The 17413-nt window shown below is 41.4% G+C and overlaps 1 protein-coding gene across 12 annotated transcripts in view; it reads right to left on the bottom strand.

Annotated features, from left to right (window-relative positions):
* RERE (arginine-glutamic acid dipeptide repeats) overlaps positions 1-17413 on the bottom strand; it is a 466306-nt gene that overhangs the window by 111382 nt on the left and 337511 nt on the right. For all 12 annotated transcript variants that reach the window (XM_063668254.1, XM_054440862.2, XM_063668280.1 and 9 more), the window contains one exon: positions 319-417. In XM_063668254.1, the coding sequence (XP_063524324.1) occupies positions 319-417 (99 nt within the window). The remainder of the gene's footprint in view (positions 1-318; positions 418-17413) is intronic.

Below are 17413 nucleotides of genomic sequence, written 5' to 3'. Positions count from 1 at the left end.
TAGGGAGGTATCACAAGCTAGCTTGCACCAAAAACAAGTTCAAATTAACTTTTTTTAGGAGTAACTATCAATTTCTCCTTTCTTTCCATGAAAGTTGGACAATCTTTCCCATCATCTATGAAGCCTAATCTTAATAAAATCAAGTCTTTCTGTACAATTATGGGGCTGAAGGGCCCCATCCTCCTGCCTGGCGCCGCCACGGACAGCCATTCTGCATGACTGAAGCTTCTGCTTTCCCTGAGCAGCAGGGAGGTCACACACTGAGACGCCGGTGGCCCGATGCCCCAGAGCACAAGGCAAATGCTGGTTCCTGCTCACCACTTCGTCCTCGGTCCAGCACTTCTCGATGAGCTTGGGCACAGGCTTCTTCACCAGGCGCTGCAGGGCTTTGCCAGCATCGTAACCGCTTTCGTGCAGCTAAAACAACAACAATTTCAGTTAGCTAACTGCACCAAATAACAGACAGGACACAAATCAATCCAAGGCAAGCTCCTCATTGACTATCTCTCACAGAAGAGTCAGGAAAGGGGCACTGAGATTACATCATTTCAGTAGGCGCAGGAATTTGTTCTCATCCAAGACCACCCTATCCCAACCCCTATTCTACTCGCTCTGGGAGAGGGAGACAAGCAAGGCAGAAAATATTGTGGCAAAGATAGGAATAGGATTCCCCTATATTCCCATAAAGCAAACATTTAGGGAATGTTTGGCCCCGCCCAGTGCTCAGGACATTCCATGTAATCATTATCTTACCTAATCCTATGGGGAAAGTATTCTCTCATTTAATCTACAGTTTAGGAGCTATCATCGCCCTACCTCACAGATGAGGAAACTGAGGGACAGAAAGATAAAGTAAAGGTGTTCAACACACTCAGCCAGCAGGTGGTGAAGCCAAGACTCCAACCCAGCCAGGAGGACCCCCACTCTTGCCTCATTCTCCGCAAAGCAACGTAAAGTCACACTAGATTATGTTCTTTCTTTTTAGCATTTCTCAAATTTTTCGACTGTGCTAATTTCACACAAAAACAAAATATTTAAAGTGCCTAAAATTTAAGAGCTTTTTAAAGAAAATAAGTCTGTAATAGTATGTTAGTTTTTCAGTACATATGAATAAAGATGCAGGTTTATCTACATATTCCCTTTAGGACCAGACTTGTTTCTTGTCAAAGCTAATCAACTTTTCTCACCCTGCGTCTTTTCAACCCTGTGTAGTGTCTGGCACCATGGACAGACACCTCCCCACCTCGCAAAGATACTCCAGACACTCCAAGTTTCTGAGTTCCAACTTGCAGATGATGTAGAGAAACAGCAGGTACAAAGATCCTCCTGCTCTATCTACCTCCCCATACTGTGGCTGTCACTCAGAATTCTCATTGGAAATCCACCTTTCCTTTATACATCTAGTCTTCTTACACAAAGATTGGTTTTGTCTGAGACTTGCATCTCCAGTGCTGAACACAGTCCATAGTATAAGGTAATACTCCAGAAAAACTTGCTAACTTCCTAAATAAAATACTAGGTTCTGAGACACAGCAGTGAACAACACAGAGATCCCTGTTCTCATGGAGTGGACGTTCTGATCTTTCACTCGTGCTTCAATCTCTTATTTTAACAATGAGGCAGCATTTGCCGAACATTCAGGACAAGTGAAGCTGAACATTCAAGACATGTAAAGAATAAACCTTAATAAGTCGCAGCCCTTATTTCCAGGAAACTTACAAATTGGTACAGATACAAAACATGCAAAATGATAAGATTAAGTAGGTTGTAATAATTACTCTCGCTTAGGTTTAGGCAAAGACCTGTGGAATCACAAGAGGAGACAGCCATGTGTTTCCTCTTTCTAACAGAAGACTCAGGAGGACATGCAGATGCCTTCCTGGCAACTGCTAGAGCCCCTGGGCTGGGCACACAGTAAGCTGGCAGTGGTAAATATTTGTTGAATGAAATCAATAAATAAATGCTGAAACACACACTGCAAGTCTCTCTTCCAACCATTTAACTGCTAACGAAAGGAATATCACAAACATTCATTTTCTTTTTTTTTGAGACGGAGTCTTGCTCTGTTGCCCAGGCTGGAGTGCAGTGGCGCGATCTCGGCTCACTACAAGCTCTGCCTCCCGGGTTCACGCCATTCTCCTGCCTCAGCTTCCCGAGTAAGTAGCTGGGACTACAGGCGCCCACCATGCCCGGCTTATTTTTTGTATTTTTAATAGAGATGGGGTTTCACCGTGTTAACCAGAATGGTCTCGATCTCTTGACCTCGTGATCCACCCGCCTCGGCCTCCCAAAGTGTTGGGACTACAGGCATGAGCCACCGCACCCGACCCAAACATCCATTTTCAATGCTCACTCAGCAAAACACAAAGTATTAAAAATTTGAATTTCCAGAGCATTCTCACAGTTTAGAGGACACTAATTTATTTTAAATCAAGACTGGGAAGTCCAGGTTGTACATTAGCTATAACAATAAATCAACTATCTTAAAACAAAACAAAAGACCTACAACAATGATCAATGCTGGATCCCACTTGGGAGTGGTGGTGCAATGAATAAATATTAACTTATTTATTTTTATTATTATTTATAATTAGATTCATATTTATTATTATCATTAGACTCTTTTAAAAATAAAATACTACTATGATTTGCAAATGTTTGAAAACTATCCAATATAGCCTTCTTTCAGACATATAAAAAGATCTGAAACAAAGTCAGATTCTCATACTTTGCCTAATATCCAGAACAAGCAGACATTTGTCAAGTTCTATAATACAATGGGGATTTATAATCACAGGTCAACGTGGATTGGAACTGAATAAAAGGAAGAATTACATGCCTATTTAATGCAAAAAGCATACATTTTAGTGATAATTTGAAATCAAATGAAGTTGATCAAATCATAAATTTTTAATGAAAAGCTCATGGCAAAATTAACAACATTTATAAGAGGTAATTATACTGTATGGGGTAATTAATTATAAGAAAAGTGTGAGGCTATGCACAGTGGCTCACACCTGTAAGCTCAACACTTTGGGAGGCTGAGGTAGGAAGACTGAGTTCAGGAATTCAAGACTAACCTGGGCAACACAGTGAGACCTCATCTCTACTAAAAATTTAATAAATTAGCTGGGCGTGGTGGCATGTGCCTATAGTCCCAGCTGTAGTCCCAGCTACTCAGGAGGCTGAGGTGAAAGGATGGCTTGAGCCTGGGAGGTTAAGGCTGCAGTAGCCTTGATCACACCACTGCACTACAAGTCTGGGTGACAGAGTGAGACCCTGTCTCCAATAAAAAAAAAGAAAGAAAGAAAGAAAAAAGGGTAAGTAGGAAAAACTATGGACTTTGGAGTCAAACTGCCTGGATTCCAACTCTAGCTCTACTATTTACTAGGTATGTGACCTTGAAAGAGTTACTTGTCATTTTTGTGCCTTAATTTTGACATCTTTAAAAATGGATAAAATAATAACATCAACCTCCTAGGGGTAGAGGATAATATTAGAAAATATATGTTAACTACTTCTTTTAAAAAGAAAAAAAAAAATCGGCCTCAAGTTTGATCAACTTTCCAGATTACAGAGTGGTCTTCTCAGAGACAAAAAATTTTGTTAAGCTATAAACAAACACCACTTATGTGTCACATAAAATTACCCACGTTAAATGAAATTTGATTAAAACTCTGGTATCACATACAGGAAAAAATTTGAATTTTAAAATCTTGGCTGGGCGTGGTGGCTCACGCCTGTAATCCCAGCACTCTGGGAGGCTGAGGTTGGTAGATCATGAAGTCAGGTGTTCAAGACCAGCCTGGCCAACATGGTGAAACCGCATCCCTACTAAAAAACTACAAAAATTAGGCAGGCGCGGTGGCAGGCGCCTATAATCCCAGCTACTCGGGAGGCTGAGGCAGGCAGGAGAATCGCTTGAACCCAGGCGGCAGAGGTTGCAGTGAGCCGAGATTGTGCCACTGCACTCCAGCCTGAGAGACAGAGTGAGACCCCATCTCGAAAAAATAATAATAGTAATAAGAAAAATAAAATCTTAGGTGCCTGCTACCAGGAAATTGCTCATAAGAACATAAAGCCCACTCCAAAAGCAAACTGCTGAGCGGATGAAGTTCAATGAAATATCATTAATCCCTGTGGCATTCCGGCCTTCTGGTGAACCAAGAAGAGTTTTAAACTACAGCTGGAAGAGATGCTTCCACTGAAGTGTTGAACATCTCGTTGTAGTTGTTCCGTTTGTTAGAGAGCATGGCTGCAGCCTGCATAATGCCCCTCAGCTGAATTTCTACTGATGAGCTTAATGGGGAAAGAGGCACTCCTCTGAACAAGTCCTGGCATTCCCACCTCCTTCACAAAACTTTATTTCAGATGGCAGTTTCTCCTAAGAAGCTATTCCAGTGACACGGTAACTCGAGTTTCCTTCCCTACTCTGTTCTCTATATAATGGTGGATTCTCTCCCTTTGTTTGACCTGTTGTCTGGCCTCTTAAAATATCCCTATTCCTTAAAAAAATAGTCCCTATTCCTGACTTTCCCATGATACCAGTAAGTATTGAGAGTCCCTACCCGTCCTCACCCCTACACAAAGACACATCTGAGAAGTAAAAAGTGTGGGATTATTTACCCAAAGTGATAAATTTTTTTTTCTCTCTTTTTTTTTTTTTTGGAGATGGAGTCTCACTCTGTTGCCCAGGCTGGAGTGCAGTGGCACGATCTCGACTCACTGCAACCTCCGCCTCCCAGTTCAAGCGATTCTCCTGCCTCAGCCTCCTGAGTAGCTGGGACTACAGGCGCCCGCCACCACGCCCGGCTAATTTTGTGTATTTTTAGTAGAGATGGGGTTTCGCCAGGTTGGCCAGGCTGGTCTTGAACTGACCTCACGTGATCCACCCACCTCCAAAGTGCTGGGATTACAGGCATGAGTCACCATGCCCGGCCCCAAAGTGATATTTCCTGAATGGATGAAGGAAGAATATTATTGCGCTACCATAAGTGTTTCACAGGGGCCAGTACAAAACTTGCTCAAGTGGCTGTTCTGGTGTGCCCTCCTCCTTAGGAAACCTAAGGGACTCTTTCCTCCTTAGGGAACCAAGGGGACTCTTTCTAAAGGGGCACTATCTTCTTAATGTTATAGACATTGACTTCTACCTTGTAGAAATCTTGTCTGAGAAAATTCTGAGACATCTTTAAAGAAATACTTTTTTTTTTTTTGAGACAGAGTCTCGCTCTGTCACCAGGCTGGAGTGCAGTGGCACAATCTCGGCTCACTGAAACCTCCATCTTCCAGGTTCAAGCGATTCTCCTGCCTCAGCCTCCTGAGTAGCTGGGACTACAGGCGCACCACCACACCCAGATAATTTTTGTATTTTTAGTAGAGATGGGGTTTCACCATGTTGGCCAGGATGGTCTCCATCTCTTGACCTCGTGATCCCCCCCGCCTTAGCCTCCCAAAGTGTTGGGATTACAGGTGTGAGCCACAGCGCCCAGCCTTTTTATTAAAGATACACTTTTAACATGCTAGAAGTTGTTATGGCCTACACAGCTTCATAATAGGGAAACTTACCTTTACAACATTTGGGGAAAATTACTGGTGATCAGGACATCTTTCTTTCCTTCAACACATTTATTGAGTGCTCAACTATGCCAGGCACTCTATTAGGTGCTGGGATATATCAAATAGCCCTTCTTTTTTTCTCTCTTTGAGACAGGGTGTTGGCTCTGTCTCCCACACTGGAGTGCAGTGGCACGATCATGGCTCACTGCAGCCTCAATCTCCTGGGCTCAAGCAGTCCTCCCACTTCAGCCACCCAAGTACTAGGACAGCTGTGCACCATGCCTAATTTTTGTATTTTTGGTAGAAATAGGGTTTTGCCATGCTGTCCGGGGTTGCTTTTTTTTTTTTTTTTTTTTTGAGAAACAGTTTCACTCTGTTGCCTGAGCTAGAGTGCAATGGCACAATCAGCCCACTTCCGCCTGAATTCCTGCGCTCAAGCAATCCTCCTGCCGCAGCCTCCCAAGCAGCTCAGCTTACAGGCATGCACCACCATGCCTGGCTAATTTTTTTTATTTTTTGTAGAGATAGGAACTCACTATGCTGCCTAGTGCGGTCTCAAACTCTTGGGTTCAAGTGGTCTTCCTGTCTAGACCTCCTAAAGTGCTGGGATTACAGGCATGAGCCACTGCACCTGCCCCAAATAACCCTTCTTAAGACGCAGTCTCAATCTTGCTGCCCAGGCTGCAGTGCAATGGCATGATCTCGGCTCATTACAACCTCTGCCTCCCGGCTTCATGTGATTCTCCTGCCTCAGCATCCAGACTAGCTGGGACTACAGGCGCACGTCATCACGCCCGGCTAATTTTTGTATTTTTAGTAGAGATGAGGTTTCACCATGTTGGCCAGGCTGGTCTTGAACTCCTGACCTCAGGTGATCTGCCCACCTCGGCCTCCCAAAGTGTTGGGATTACAGGCATGAGTCACTGCACCCAGCCAAAGTTTTTCTTTCTTTAGATGAGGATAATGTTCAAGAAATAATGTTCAAGAAAGAGCTAAACTGGATATTTCAACTATATTCCTTACATAAAGTAGAATTGGTAGATTTATCAAAACACTGGCTATCTTAAATCTCTAAAAATTGTCATTAGAAACATTCCCCTCTAATATAACATCAAGTTCTGAAGGATTGCCATAATTTCATATTGTGAAAAACATTACGTAGATTTCAAATTTTAAACACCTGATCACGACCACACAGCTCCGTCTATAGTCAGGAAATTAAACACAGGCTTCCCAATATTGCTAAGGTAAAATGTCCTTTAATGTGAATAAGATTTTCTATCATTTTCCTAAGAAGGCTATGCAAAATAAATTGCCATGAAGATGGGGAAAAAAGAAACACCTCTCAAACATCTTACAGCTTCACTTTGTATCCACAGAAAAGCAATTAAAGCAAGATAATTAAACCTTTCTGTCCATTTTGCAGCCAAGTCAGGCTGGTAAAATCTGGGATTAAATGCAATTTTAATGTAGAGTATAGAGAACTGTACATTTTGGAGCAACTGTAAAAAGATCAGTACAAAAAGCAGGGACCAAGATAAAGCATCGTGACTCAGACAGCTTCCAATCTTTGAAAGCTAGGGAGGGGAGAAGCACTTAGATCTTATGCTACCCCCACGCAACCACTATAGCAGGATGTCATTTAGCAGAAAGCACTTTCAGATTCATCACCACAGGTGTGTGGCAGTGGTGTTTTTTTTTTTTTTTTTTTTAACTAAATCCAATGATCAAGGAAACATTTACTTGTAAATCTTTCCGCCTCTTTTCCACATCACTAAACTGCATGACTGCATTTCTACCCAAATAAAACCTGTCTTCCCTAAACCACAGGTTAAGACCTAGGATTTATGATTAGGGAATCTGATAACAAAACAGTGATTTCTTCAACAATCCACCAGCCTTTCAAGTCATTCCATCTCAGAACTATGCCTGTTTTGCTGTTTTCTAGCAATTGGCCTTTGGTCTCTGGGTTTGCTCCATGGAATCCTCTGAGATGTGATTTTTCCTTCGTTTTTGGTTGTTCATTGTGAAAGAACAAATGTGAGTGAACTCTTTCCCTATGTGGTGTCTTGCCCTCTTCTGCCACACCTTCTGCAGCAGAAGTCCTTGGTGTCCTTGAACCCAGTAGGACATTCCAGCCTCAGAGGCAGGCTGCTCACACCATATTCTCTTTGCTTCCATTCATTCAACCAAGAGGTACCAAGCAACTCTGCCTGCTAGCAATGGGGAGGGATACAGTGGTGTGCAAAGACAGGCATGCATGAACTATGCAAAGTGGACTTCATCGGGGATTTTGGTGCTAAAAACAATAGTAACTTCTGAATAACAAACAAGTCGTCTGGCTCCACTATAACAAAAGTAACCACTGTACTGATTCATTCAGAGCCAAAGACACTGTGCCACAATAACTAGACATATTTAGCTAGTTGCATAAAAAGCTCTCAGTAACTAACTCTGGGTGCTACAATAAATTAACAACTAGTCAATACCTTCTGCAGCCTAGTGAAAACAGTACAGGATGTGAGGCAAGTGACAGATTCTTGCTAATAGCCCTGTCCCGAACCAGCTGAGTTGAGGTTTTCATCTGTAAAATGGACCTAACACCACCAGCCCTCAGCTGTGTCACAGAACAATGGAAAGTGCTAAATGAGACAAAATGTGTCAAGATACTCTGAAATGTAAAATAGCTGTAAGCTGTACAGTGGTATCATCATGGGGAGTAATATTTTAGACACATGGCTCTTACCTAACACTATTCAAACAAGAAGTTCAATAGAGCCAACAATGCCGGTAGTCACTACACATCTGCAACTGTCTTACTACAGCCTCTGACCTCCTTCTGATTAGCAGAAAGAAAGGATCATGCTACAAGAAAAACATTTCTGCATAATTGCCCAAGTTAAATCTGCTACTCTCACTCTGCCTGACAAATCATTCCATGCTTATTACTTTCTATAATTTAATATATATAAGTGCTTTACTGGCAAGCTTCTCAAAAGAATAAATAATACTTAATGACTGCCTACAGTTTAATTAACTCATGATTGAACTTCTCATGGATTGCTATAAACATTAAATTATATCCTTCCTCAAAGCTACCATGGATAAAAATCTTGTTTAAAGCTTTAACTCTTTTGCCTAAACAATTCTGAAATTCCAGCAAATCTGTATGTTGAGCAGAGAGGTAAGAGAATCCACCTTAATGCATGGTTATAAAGTGTGTTATTTTATAGAGCAAGGATGAGGTCTTAATTTTTATAAGATTGAAAATGTGCACATGTGCAAGCACCTCATTAATATTACAGCAGTCATTAAACATCTCTGGATCTCAGGCAATCTTATTAGCATAAACTCTGTGTATTACCACAAGGTTTCAAGTTTCTATTCTGGCTTCTCATCTTAGCTACCATTTTCTGTCTGCGTGATGTTGCAAATAAATTTTCCTTTTGGCATGGCTCAGCTGTCAGGCACCTCTGTTCTATAATGAACCCATGAATTACACCTCCCTGCTCTGACATCTCTGGTCTCACACATCAAAATATTGTTCTTCAATTGTAATTTATAACTTAATTCAAATGTCCCTTTTCCCGTGACCTTTTTAGATCAAATGGCATTGCATCTGGCAGTTTCTACTATGCCAAAGCATACTTTTCAAATATAGCCATTATAATAACTATATAAAAAGCCTACTTAAGTTAGACTGCATTCAGGCTAATTAAATAATTCCAGTCCATTAAGAACAATATTAGATATCAAAGTCTTTTGCTATGCAAAATATCTGTTTATACATCACAAGAAACTGTCAAAATAATTGAGAAAGGAAAAAAAGGATTTGGAATAAATCTTAAAATTCTTCATATAGTTTTAATTAATTATTTCAACTATTAAGATAAGTGAGAAAGACCTTGCCAAAATATGTTCAAAACAAAATTTAAAAATTTCTTAGCCACGTGCAGTGGCTTACACCTGTAATCCCAGAACTTTGGGAGGCTGAAGTGGGCAGATCACCTGAGGTCAGGAGTTTGAGACCAGCCTGGCCAACATGGTGAAACCCCGTCTCTACCAAAAATACAAAAATTAGCCAGGTGTGGTGGCGCACACCTGTAATCCCAGCTACTTGGGAGGCTGAGGCAGGAGAATCGCTTAAACCTGGAAGGCAGAGGTTGCAGTTAGCCGAGATTGCGCCACTGCACTCCAGCCTGGGCGACAGAGCGAGATTTTGTCTTTAAAAAAAAAAAAAATTCTTGGCTGGGTGTGGTTGCTCACACCTGTAATCCCAGCACTTTGAGAGACCAAGGTGGGCAGGTCACTTGAGGTCAGGAGTTTGAGACCAGCCTGGCCAACATGGTGAAACCCTGTCTCTACTAAAAAGAAATACAAAAATTAGCTAGGCATGGTAGCGTGTGCCCGTAATCTCAGCTACTCAGGAGGCTGAGGCAGAAGAATCTCTTGAACCCGGGAGTCAGAGGTTGCAGTGAGCCAAGATCACGCCACTGCACTCTAGCCTAGGCGAAAAGAGTGAGACTCTGTCTTAAGAAAAAAAAAAAAAGAAATGAAAAAGAAAAATTTCTTATAACCATAATTCACAAATATCAATACATTTTCATTTATACCTCCATCATCGATGACCTAGTGCCAAGTCAATATATATGAAACACGTAAATGTTAAAAAACTAGAATTGAAACTAAGAGCACAATGTTTATTTTTATTTGGCCACTATCATTTCATATAATGCTACTAGGTACCAGAGAAGCTAAAATTTGTCCGAATGGTCTTATGGGAGCAAAATTCAGGGATAATGGAAAAGACAAAGAATTTAACTGCAGAGGGTAGGGCTTGAGAGAAAGGTCCAGTTAATTTTCAGAAGGAAATATACAGTTATTGAACCAACCTTCCCTCCCTCTTTCCATCACTTTCTGAAACTACGATGTTCCAGGAATTAAGCGCCAGCCCTGGAGTCAACATGGAAGAAAGGAGGGGCTCACAACATTTGCTGAGCAGTGCACAGTGTGCTAGGAACTGTGTTAGGTCTTTATGATTTCATCATTCCACACGCCTCTCTTCCATGGCAAGAGTACTAAAAACGAGGAAATGAAATCCAGAGGTTCAGTATGTTTCTCTAGGCCACTTCCCTAGCAAGTAGCAGCATGAGGATTCTAACATAAACCCATGTTCTAGGAAGATGTCCCTACCCTAGAATGTCGCTACTGGGGCAGTTTAGGACAGGCAATCTGGTGGGAGCAATGGGCACAGGGACTTTTTCCGCTGCAATGACAAAGCAAGCACACTGTCTTTTCTTAACTTGGGGCTAGGGGATGAGGGTGGGTGGAGGAAAGGAGGGAGCCAGCAGCTCAGAAAAAAGGAAAGACACACATGTAAACAAACTAACAAAAAAATCCCCATCCATGAAAACACTCAAAGTGCTAAATGAAAGCTGATGGGGATGACATTTGCTCAGTCTGGAAAATCTAAAATGCATTCACAGAGTAGGTTTTGAAAATCAACAACCAGTGTAATATGATTAACTTGCCTATGCTTTATGAACAGCAACAACCAAATAAAAAACACTATTCTAGGAGAAATAAGCAGTGTTATTGTTGCAGTAAAAACAGGTTACACGAGGCAGGGCGGACCTGTGTCCTTCACTTCTTTCGCTGTCACAGAAGAGGCTGAGGTAGGTCATTTTTGGAACTTTCCAGTTTTCAACATTCCTTCACTTTACAAAGACTTTTTAAAAGGCAAAATATTATAGAATATTCTTCTAAAAAGGAATAAACAAATGGTAATAATGTTAATACATTAATTTACAAAAATAAAAAAACAATATAACCATTGAATTAAGCCACATTCCCCAGGCCAAACACTAAATGAATGGCTCCTGAACAGGCTTCACTTACACTTTAGGGATTAAGGTTGTGCCTCTTAATTTTCAAGTCTCTGTGAAAGCTGAAGTTTATGCCACAGGTCTTTAAATGCAATTATGGATAATTAATCATTTACATAGCTAACAGGTCTACAGCCTGACTCCTTTTTTATAAATGCGAGATCAGCCACAGAACAGTAGAAAGGGAGGGTGCGGAAGGTGTAGGCTGCTTGCCGGGGCAGGAGGACTCCACAGACGCAGTCAATAATCTACTAAGAAGACTCAGCTTGAGGACCCACAATGAGTGTAACTCTGGCCACAGGGAGAAAAGCTCCTGGCACATTCGTGAACCTAGACTGTTTATGCTGCTTTTCTCAATAATTGTCAGCTGAGAAAGACCTATGTCTGACCACAAGTGGAAATGGTTCGGGACCACAAGTGAAAACTAAAACATGTTTTCACTTACTCTTGGCATCCTCACAGCCTTGAAAACAGAAAAAAATATGTGACATGAAACGGGGCAGAAGGCTGGAGGATGACGTAAAAACCACAGGTCTCACCATCTCACGCAGGCACTAGTGAACCCACTCATACACGCTAAATTGACCGAGAAAGTGTGTGTGAAAGGCTTTCGCACAAAAACACAAAATCAAGACCAGTTACATCAGTATTAAGAAACATTTATAGTAACTGCTTTAAATCCTACTTAGTAGAATTGAGGTACAGAAATAATTGCCCCCAATCCAAGGGCTCAGCAGTCTGAATCTCAGTGCTTTGTGATGAGTGATTCTAAGGTTATGCAAACAACAGTCCACTTAATATTTTTGGCAATGATAATGAAGTTATGGAACAACGAAGACTGAAGAGGCATACACTGATGCATATAAAGCTCCAGAGTTGGGAAAATATACAAGCGACTGCACTTTTATCTAAAAACTTCAGCCAAGAACACAGCTTTAGTAATTAAGAAATAAGCAAAAAGCAACCAAAACAGTGTCCCCAAAAGCCAAGGCCCTGGAGAGCCAGGAAGCTCCCACTCTGAGCCTTAGACACTTAGTTACCTCACAATTCTAGCTTTCCCAATCTAATAACAGGTCTCAAAAGAAAAAATCAGAAAGACTATGATTTCAAAAGAGAAGAGCAGCAGCAGACAGCCTGACTGTGGGAGACACAAAAATTTAGCAACTATTATGCAAACCAAAGAGCTCAAACTCTAACAGTTACACATTCTTTTGTTAATGGACACCAGTAATGATCACTCAGAGGCATCGAGTAAAGGTGGACTTGACTTGAGAAGATATGAAAATGTATTCCTCCTCATTTCTAAAATGGAAGAAAAAAAGTAAAGAAAGAAGAAAAGGAGGAGAAGAGCCAGTTTTCCTAAAAATGCTGGGATAACTAGTACTCTAAAGTGCTGCAGTGGCTGGAATACACAGCCCAACAAATACCGGGTATGGGGAGAAGACAGGCCACCTAACCAATAGGGGAACAGGAAGGACAGGAGTGGGGCACCCCAGTGTCATTACCTATGAACCACAGAAAGTTGCTGGGTAAGGGGGAAACATCTAAGATTCTGGAGGACAGGGCTGGCCAGGACAACACAGGTTGTCAGAGTCCAGTGGGACTGGGCTCTGGGGAGGGCTGTGGAACTGAAGCTAAAACAGACACCAGAGACTTGAAAAAGCTACAGCTTCAAGGATTGCCTGAGTTTATCCCAGGCCAGCTCAAAGACCAACCTTAAAACAACAGAACTTGCCTGCAAGGGTCGCTAATGGGCAATACCTTCCCTACTCTATCAGGCCCAGGCTAGGACTGGCTCAGGCTGGACCCAGAGTTTTGAGGGGCTAGGGTAGTGGCTGAGGAAGAAACACTGGGCAACCTGGGAGGTCAGAACGTATCAATTAATATGGTAGTTATACATAACAATTTTGTTATCTAAATAAATATATTCTTTGCATAAGGAAGCCAAATACTCCCTATTTTATAAATCAAATGTCCTCACATTACAGAAATATCATAGCCACTACTAGAAATATTTTTATACATTCTCAATATCAGAAACTCCACACTTTAAATAAGTCATAACAGCTGGGCAAGGTGGCTCACACCTGTAATCCCAGCACTTTCAGAGGCCAAGGCAGGAGGACTTCTTGAGGCCAAGAGTTTGAGACCAGCCTGGACAACACAGTGAGACCCTGTCTCTACAAAAAAAAAATTTTTAAATAAATAAAAATAAGCAAGTCACAATAGATGGAAAAATAATAATAATGAACTTTTTTTTTTTAATTTCAAAATAAGTAATATATTTTAGTAATATTTTACATAATAGTCATTTTAACTGTGGTAGGCCAAAAAATGACCACCAGAAGATATACACACCAAATCCCTGGAACCTATGAATGTGACCTCTTTTGGGAAAAGGGTCTTTGCAGATGTGCTAAGGATCTTGAAATAAAGGAGACGATTCTAGATAACTTAGGTGGGCCCTAACTCCAATGACAAGTAGTTATAAAACAGAGGTGGTGGAGAAACCCAGACTGGAGAAGACACAGACACACAGAAGAGAAGGCAGCGTGAAGATGAGCAGAGAAAGATGGGGCCACAGCCAAAATGTGCAAACAGCCACCAGAAGCTACAAGAGGCAAAGAGTGGGCTCCGCCAGGAGGAGCCGGAGGGGTACCCCACTGATAACTTGATGTCAGATTTCTGGCTTCCAGAACTGTGAGAGAACACCTCTCTGTCGTTTTAGCCACCAAGTTTGGGTAATTTGTTACAGTAGCCACAGGAAATAAATACACTAACATTCAAAAATTGGGGATAAAAAATTATTTAAGAGAGCTATAAAAAAGCATTCTGAGGTATGTTTCCAAAATATAGGAAATGAATACTAGGACAAATATTATAAATTTTAGAATTTTGTAGTGTGCTGTAGAACTAATACATGAGCCCTTCTGAAACTCATGGGCCTGATTTGTTCTAACAATGAAGTGTTCACTTAGATTCTCATCAAACACCCTCCCCACAAGGGCTGCAGAAACTCAAACATGTTAATTACCAAATAAATAAACGAATATATGATTTTATTAAAGCCTTTTTTTTTTTTTTTTGGAGACAGAGTCTCGCTCTGTTGCCCAGGCTGCAGTGTACTGACGTCATCTCGGCTCACTGCAACCTCCACCTCCTGGGTCAAGCAATTCTCCTGCCCCAACCTCCTGAGTGGTTGAGATTACAGGTGTGCACCACCACACCCGGCTAATTTTTGTATTTTTAGTAGAGACGGGGTTTCACCATGTTGGTCAGGCTAGTCTTGAACTCTTGACCTCGTGATCTGCGCGCCTTGGCCTCCCAAAATGCTGAGATTACAGGCCTGAGCCACCAGGCCTGGAAATTTTTTTTTTTTTTTTTTTTTTAGATGAAGTCTTGCTCTGTTGCCCAGGCTGGAGTACAGTGGCATGATCTCAGCTCACTGCAAACTCCACCTCCCAGGTTCAAGTGATTCTCCTGCCTTGGTCTCCCAAGTAGCTGGAATTACAGGCATGCACCACCATACTTGGGTAATTTTTGTATTTTTAGTAGAGATGGGGTTTCACCATATTGGCCAGGCTGGTCTTGAACTCCTGACCTAAGGTGATCCACCCGCCTTGGCCTCCCAAAGTGCTGGGATTACAGGCACGAGCCACTGCACCCGGCCTAAGCCTGTTTTTAAATGTAAAAAGGCTAAAGGCTTTTATGAATTTGCTGAAGACATTATATTATTAATACTTAATAAGCTCAAATATGTTAAAATTCTAACTGATCAAATGGTAAGTGGATGTTTTTATAAATACCACATACATCTCAAAACATTTTACCACTCTCTAACATGGAAAAAAATCATCTGATAAAGAAGTTTGTTAAATGAGTAAATGAACTTTCTAACTTATGCCAAACAAAAGTAAAAGCTGAATCACATTCCTCAGTCCCTGCTGAGCACCTAGGAAACAGGAAGGAGATGCAGGAAAAGCTGTGGCATGAAGGATTTCTGATTGGCTGAACAGCAAATCCTCCAAATTACAAATTAACCAGACATTTCTTTCTTTTTCTGAGATGGGGTCTCGCTCTGTCACCAGGCTGGAGTGCAGTGGCGTGATCTTGGCTCATTGCAACCTCCACCTCCTGGGTTCAAGTGATTCTCCTGCCTTAGCCTCCCGAGTAGCTGGGACTACAGGAGCACGCCACCACGCCCAGCTAATCTTTGTATTTTTAGTAGAGATGGGGTTTCACCATGTTGGCTAGGATGGTCTCAATCTCTTGACCTCGTGATCTGCCTGCCTTGGCCTCCCAAAGTGCTGGGATTACATGCGTGAGACCACGCCCGGCCCGATTAACCAGACATTTCAAGAAGACGCTATAAGGTACTGGCCTCAATTTAAACCAAGTTTAAATAGTTATGTATATAAATATTGTGTATATAAATAAGTGTGCTTATTAATTTTTAGATGATAACCACACTTGCTTCATAGAATTGTTAAGAAGATTAAATGAATTCATTCATAAAAAACACTTAAACTTTTGCCTAGCATATAAATACTCAAACCACAAATACATTTCAATTTTATTGTTTTTATTAATAAAATCAGGAAGCTGACCAATAGTTGATGCCTAAAAAAATAAAATTAATAGTGATGAACTTAAGGTCCTATGACTGGCTCAAAATTCAGTGGAAAAGCTCAGGGTGGGAAAGAAATGGCTTATCAAAAGCACATATACAAGGAAAAATGAAACATAACAAGACTACAACACAGGACTAAAAAGAATGTGATGAGCACACATTCTTATAAGCTGAGACTGCACTGAGAAGATGAGCTTTTAGGATAACTGAGGGGTATCCCCGGGTCACCTTATGTTGATCAGACCTGAGGAGTGTTGCTTAGTGCAGGTGCCACATTTTAAATGACAGGCAAAGCAGACCAGGAGGATAAATAAAATGGAATATATAAAAATGGCTAATACCACCACACGGATGACGCCTGAAAACAGTACCCCCTCAGTAAAAGAAAGCAGTCACAAAAGGCCACTTATTATATGATGCCATTTATATGCAATGTCCAAAATGGGCATATCTATAGAGACAAAAAGCAGATGAGTGGTTGCCTAGGGTTGGGAAACGAAAATGGGGAGTGACTGCTAATAGGAACAAGGTTTCTTTTTGCGGTGATGAAGATTTTCTAAAATAGATTGTGGTGATAGTTGCAGAACTCTGTGAATATACTAAAAGCCATAAAATTGCACACTCTGAATGGGTGAATGTTACCCTAATAAAGCTGTTACATAAAGAAAAGAAGAAAGGAATGCCTTAAGAAACATAAGAGTGGTTAAGAGGCAGGTGAAGCCAGAACCACAGCTGTGGAGGGCTGCATTAGGACCAAGGCCAACAAAGAGAGCCTGCATCAAGCCTTTTCCATGACAGTAAGTACGGAAGGTACCATTATCAGAGGTTGCTCATGTAAGTGGCCTTTTATCTCCCCATCCACCCCAGAGAAGTTTAGATAATGCTCCCTCTCATGTTTAGGGAAAAGAAGAAAGTGGGGTATAAAGTTTGACTTTAAATAAAGCTACAGATTATCTAAAAAGAAACAAAGTACTAAATTTTAAAAGCCATTGCATTCAAATAAGACAAAAAATAGGCCAGGTGCGGTGGCTCACGCCTGTAATCCCAGCACTTCGGGATGCCGAGGCAGGTGGATCACGAGGTCAGGACATCGAGACCATCCTGGCTAACATGGTGAAACCCCATCTACTAAAAATACAAAAAAAATTAGCTGGGCGTGGTGGCAGGCGCCTGTAGTCCCAGCTACTTGGGAGGCTGAGGCAGGAGAATGGCGTGAGCCCAGGAGTTGGAGCTTGCAGTGAGTCAAGATGGTGCCACTGCACTCCAGCCTGGGCGACAGAGCGAGACTCCGTCTCAAAAAAAAAAAAAAAAAAAAAAAGACAAAAATTAAATCACGCAATTT

This window comes from Pongo pygmaeus, chromosome 1, assembly GCF_028885625.2.
Source record: "Pongo pygmaeus isolate AG05252 chromosome 1, NHGRI_mPonPyg2-v2.0_pri, whole genome shotgun sequence".
Classification (NCBI taxonomy): domain Eukaryota; kingdom Metazoa; phylum Chordata; class Mammalia; order Primates; family Hominidae; genus Pongo; species Pongo pygmaeus.
Note: the sequence above shows the minus strand (reverse complement) of the source record. Positions and strands in the feature narration are given on the sequence as shown.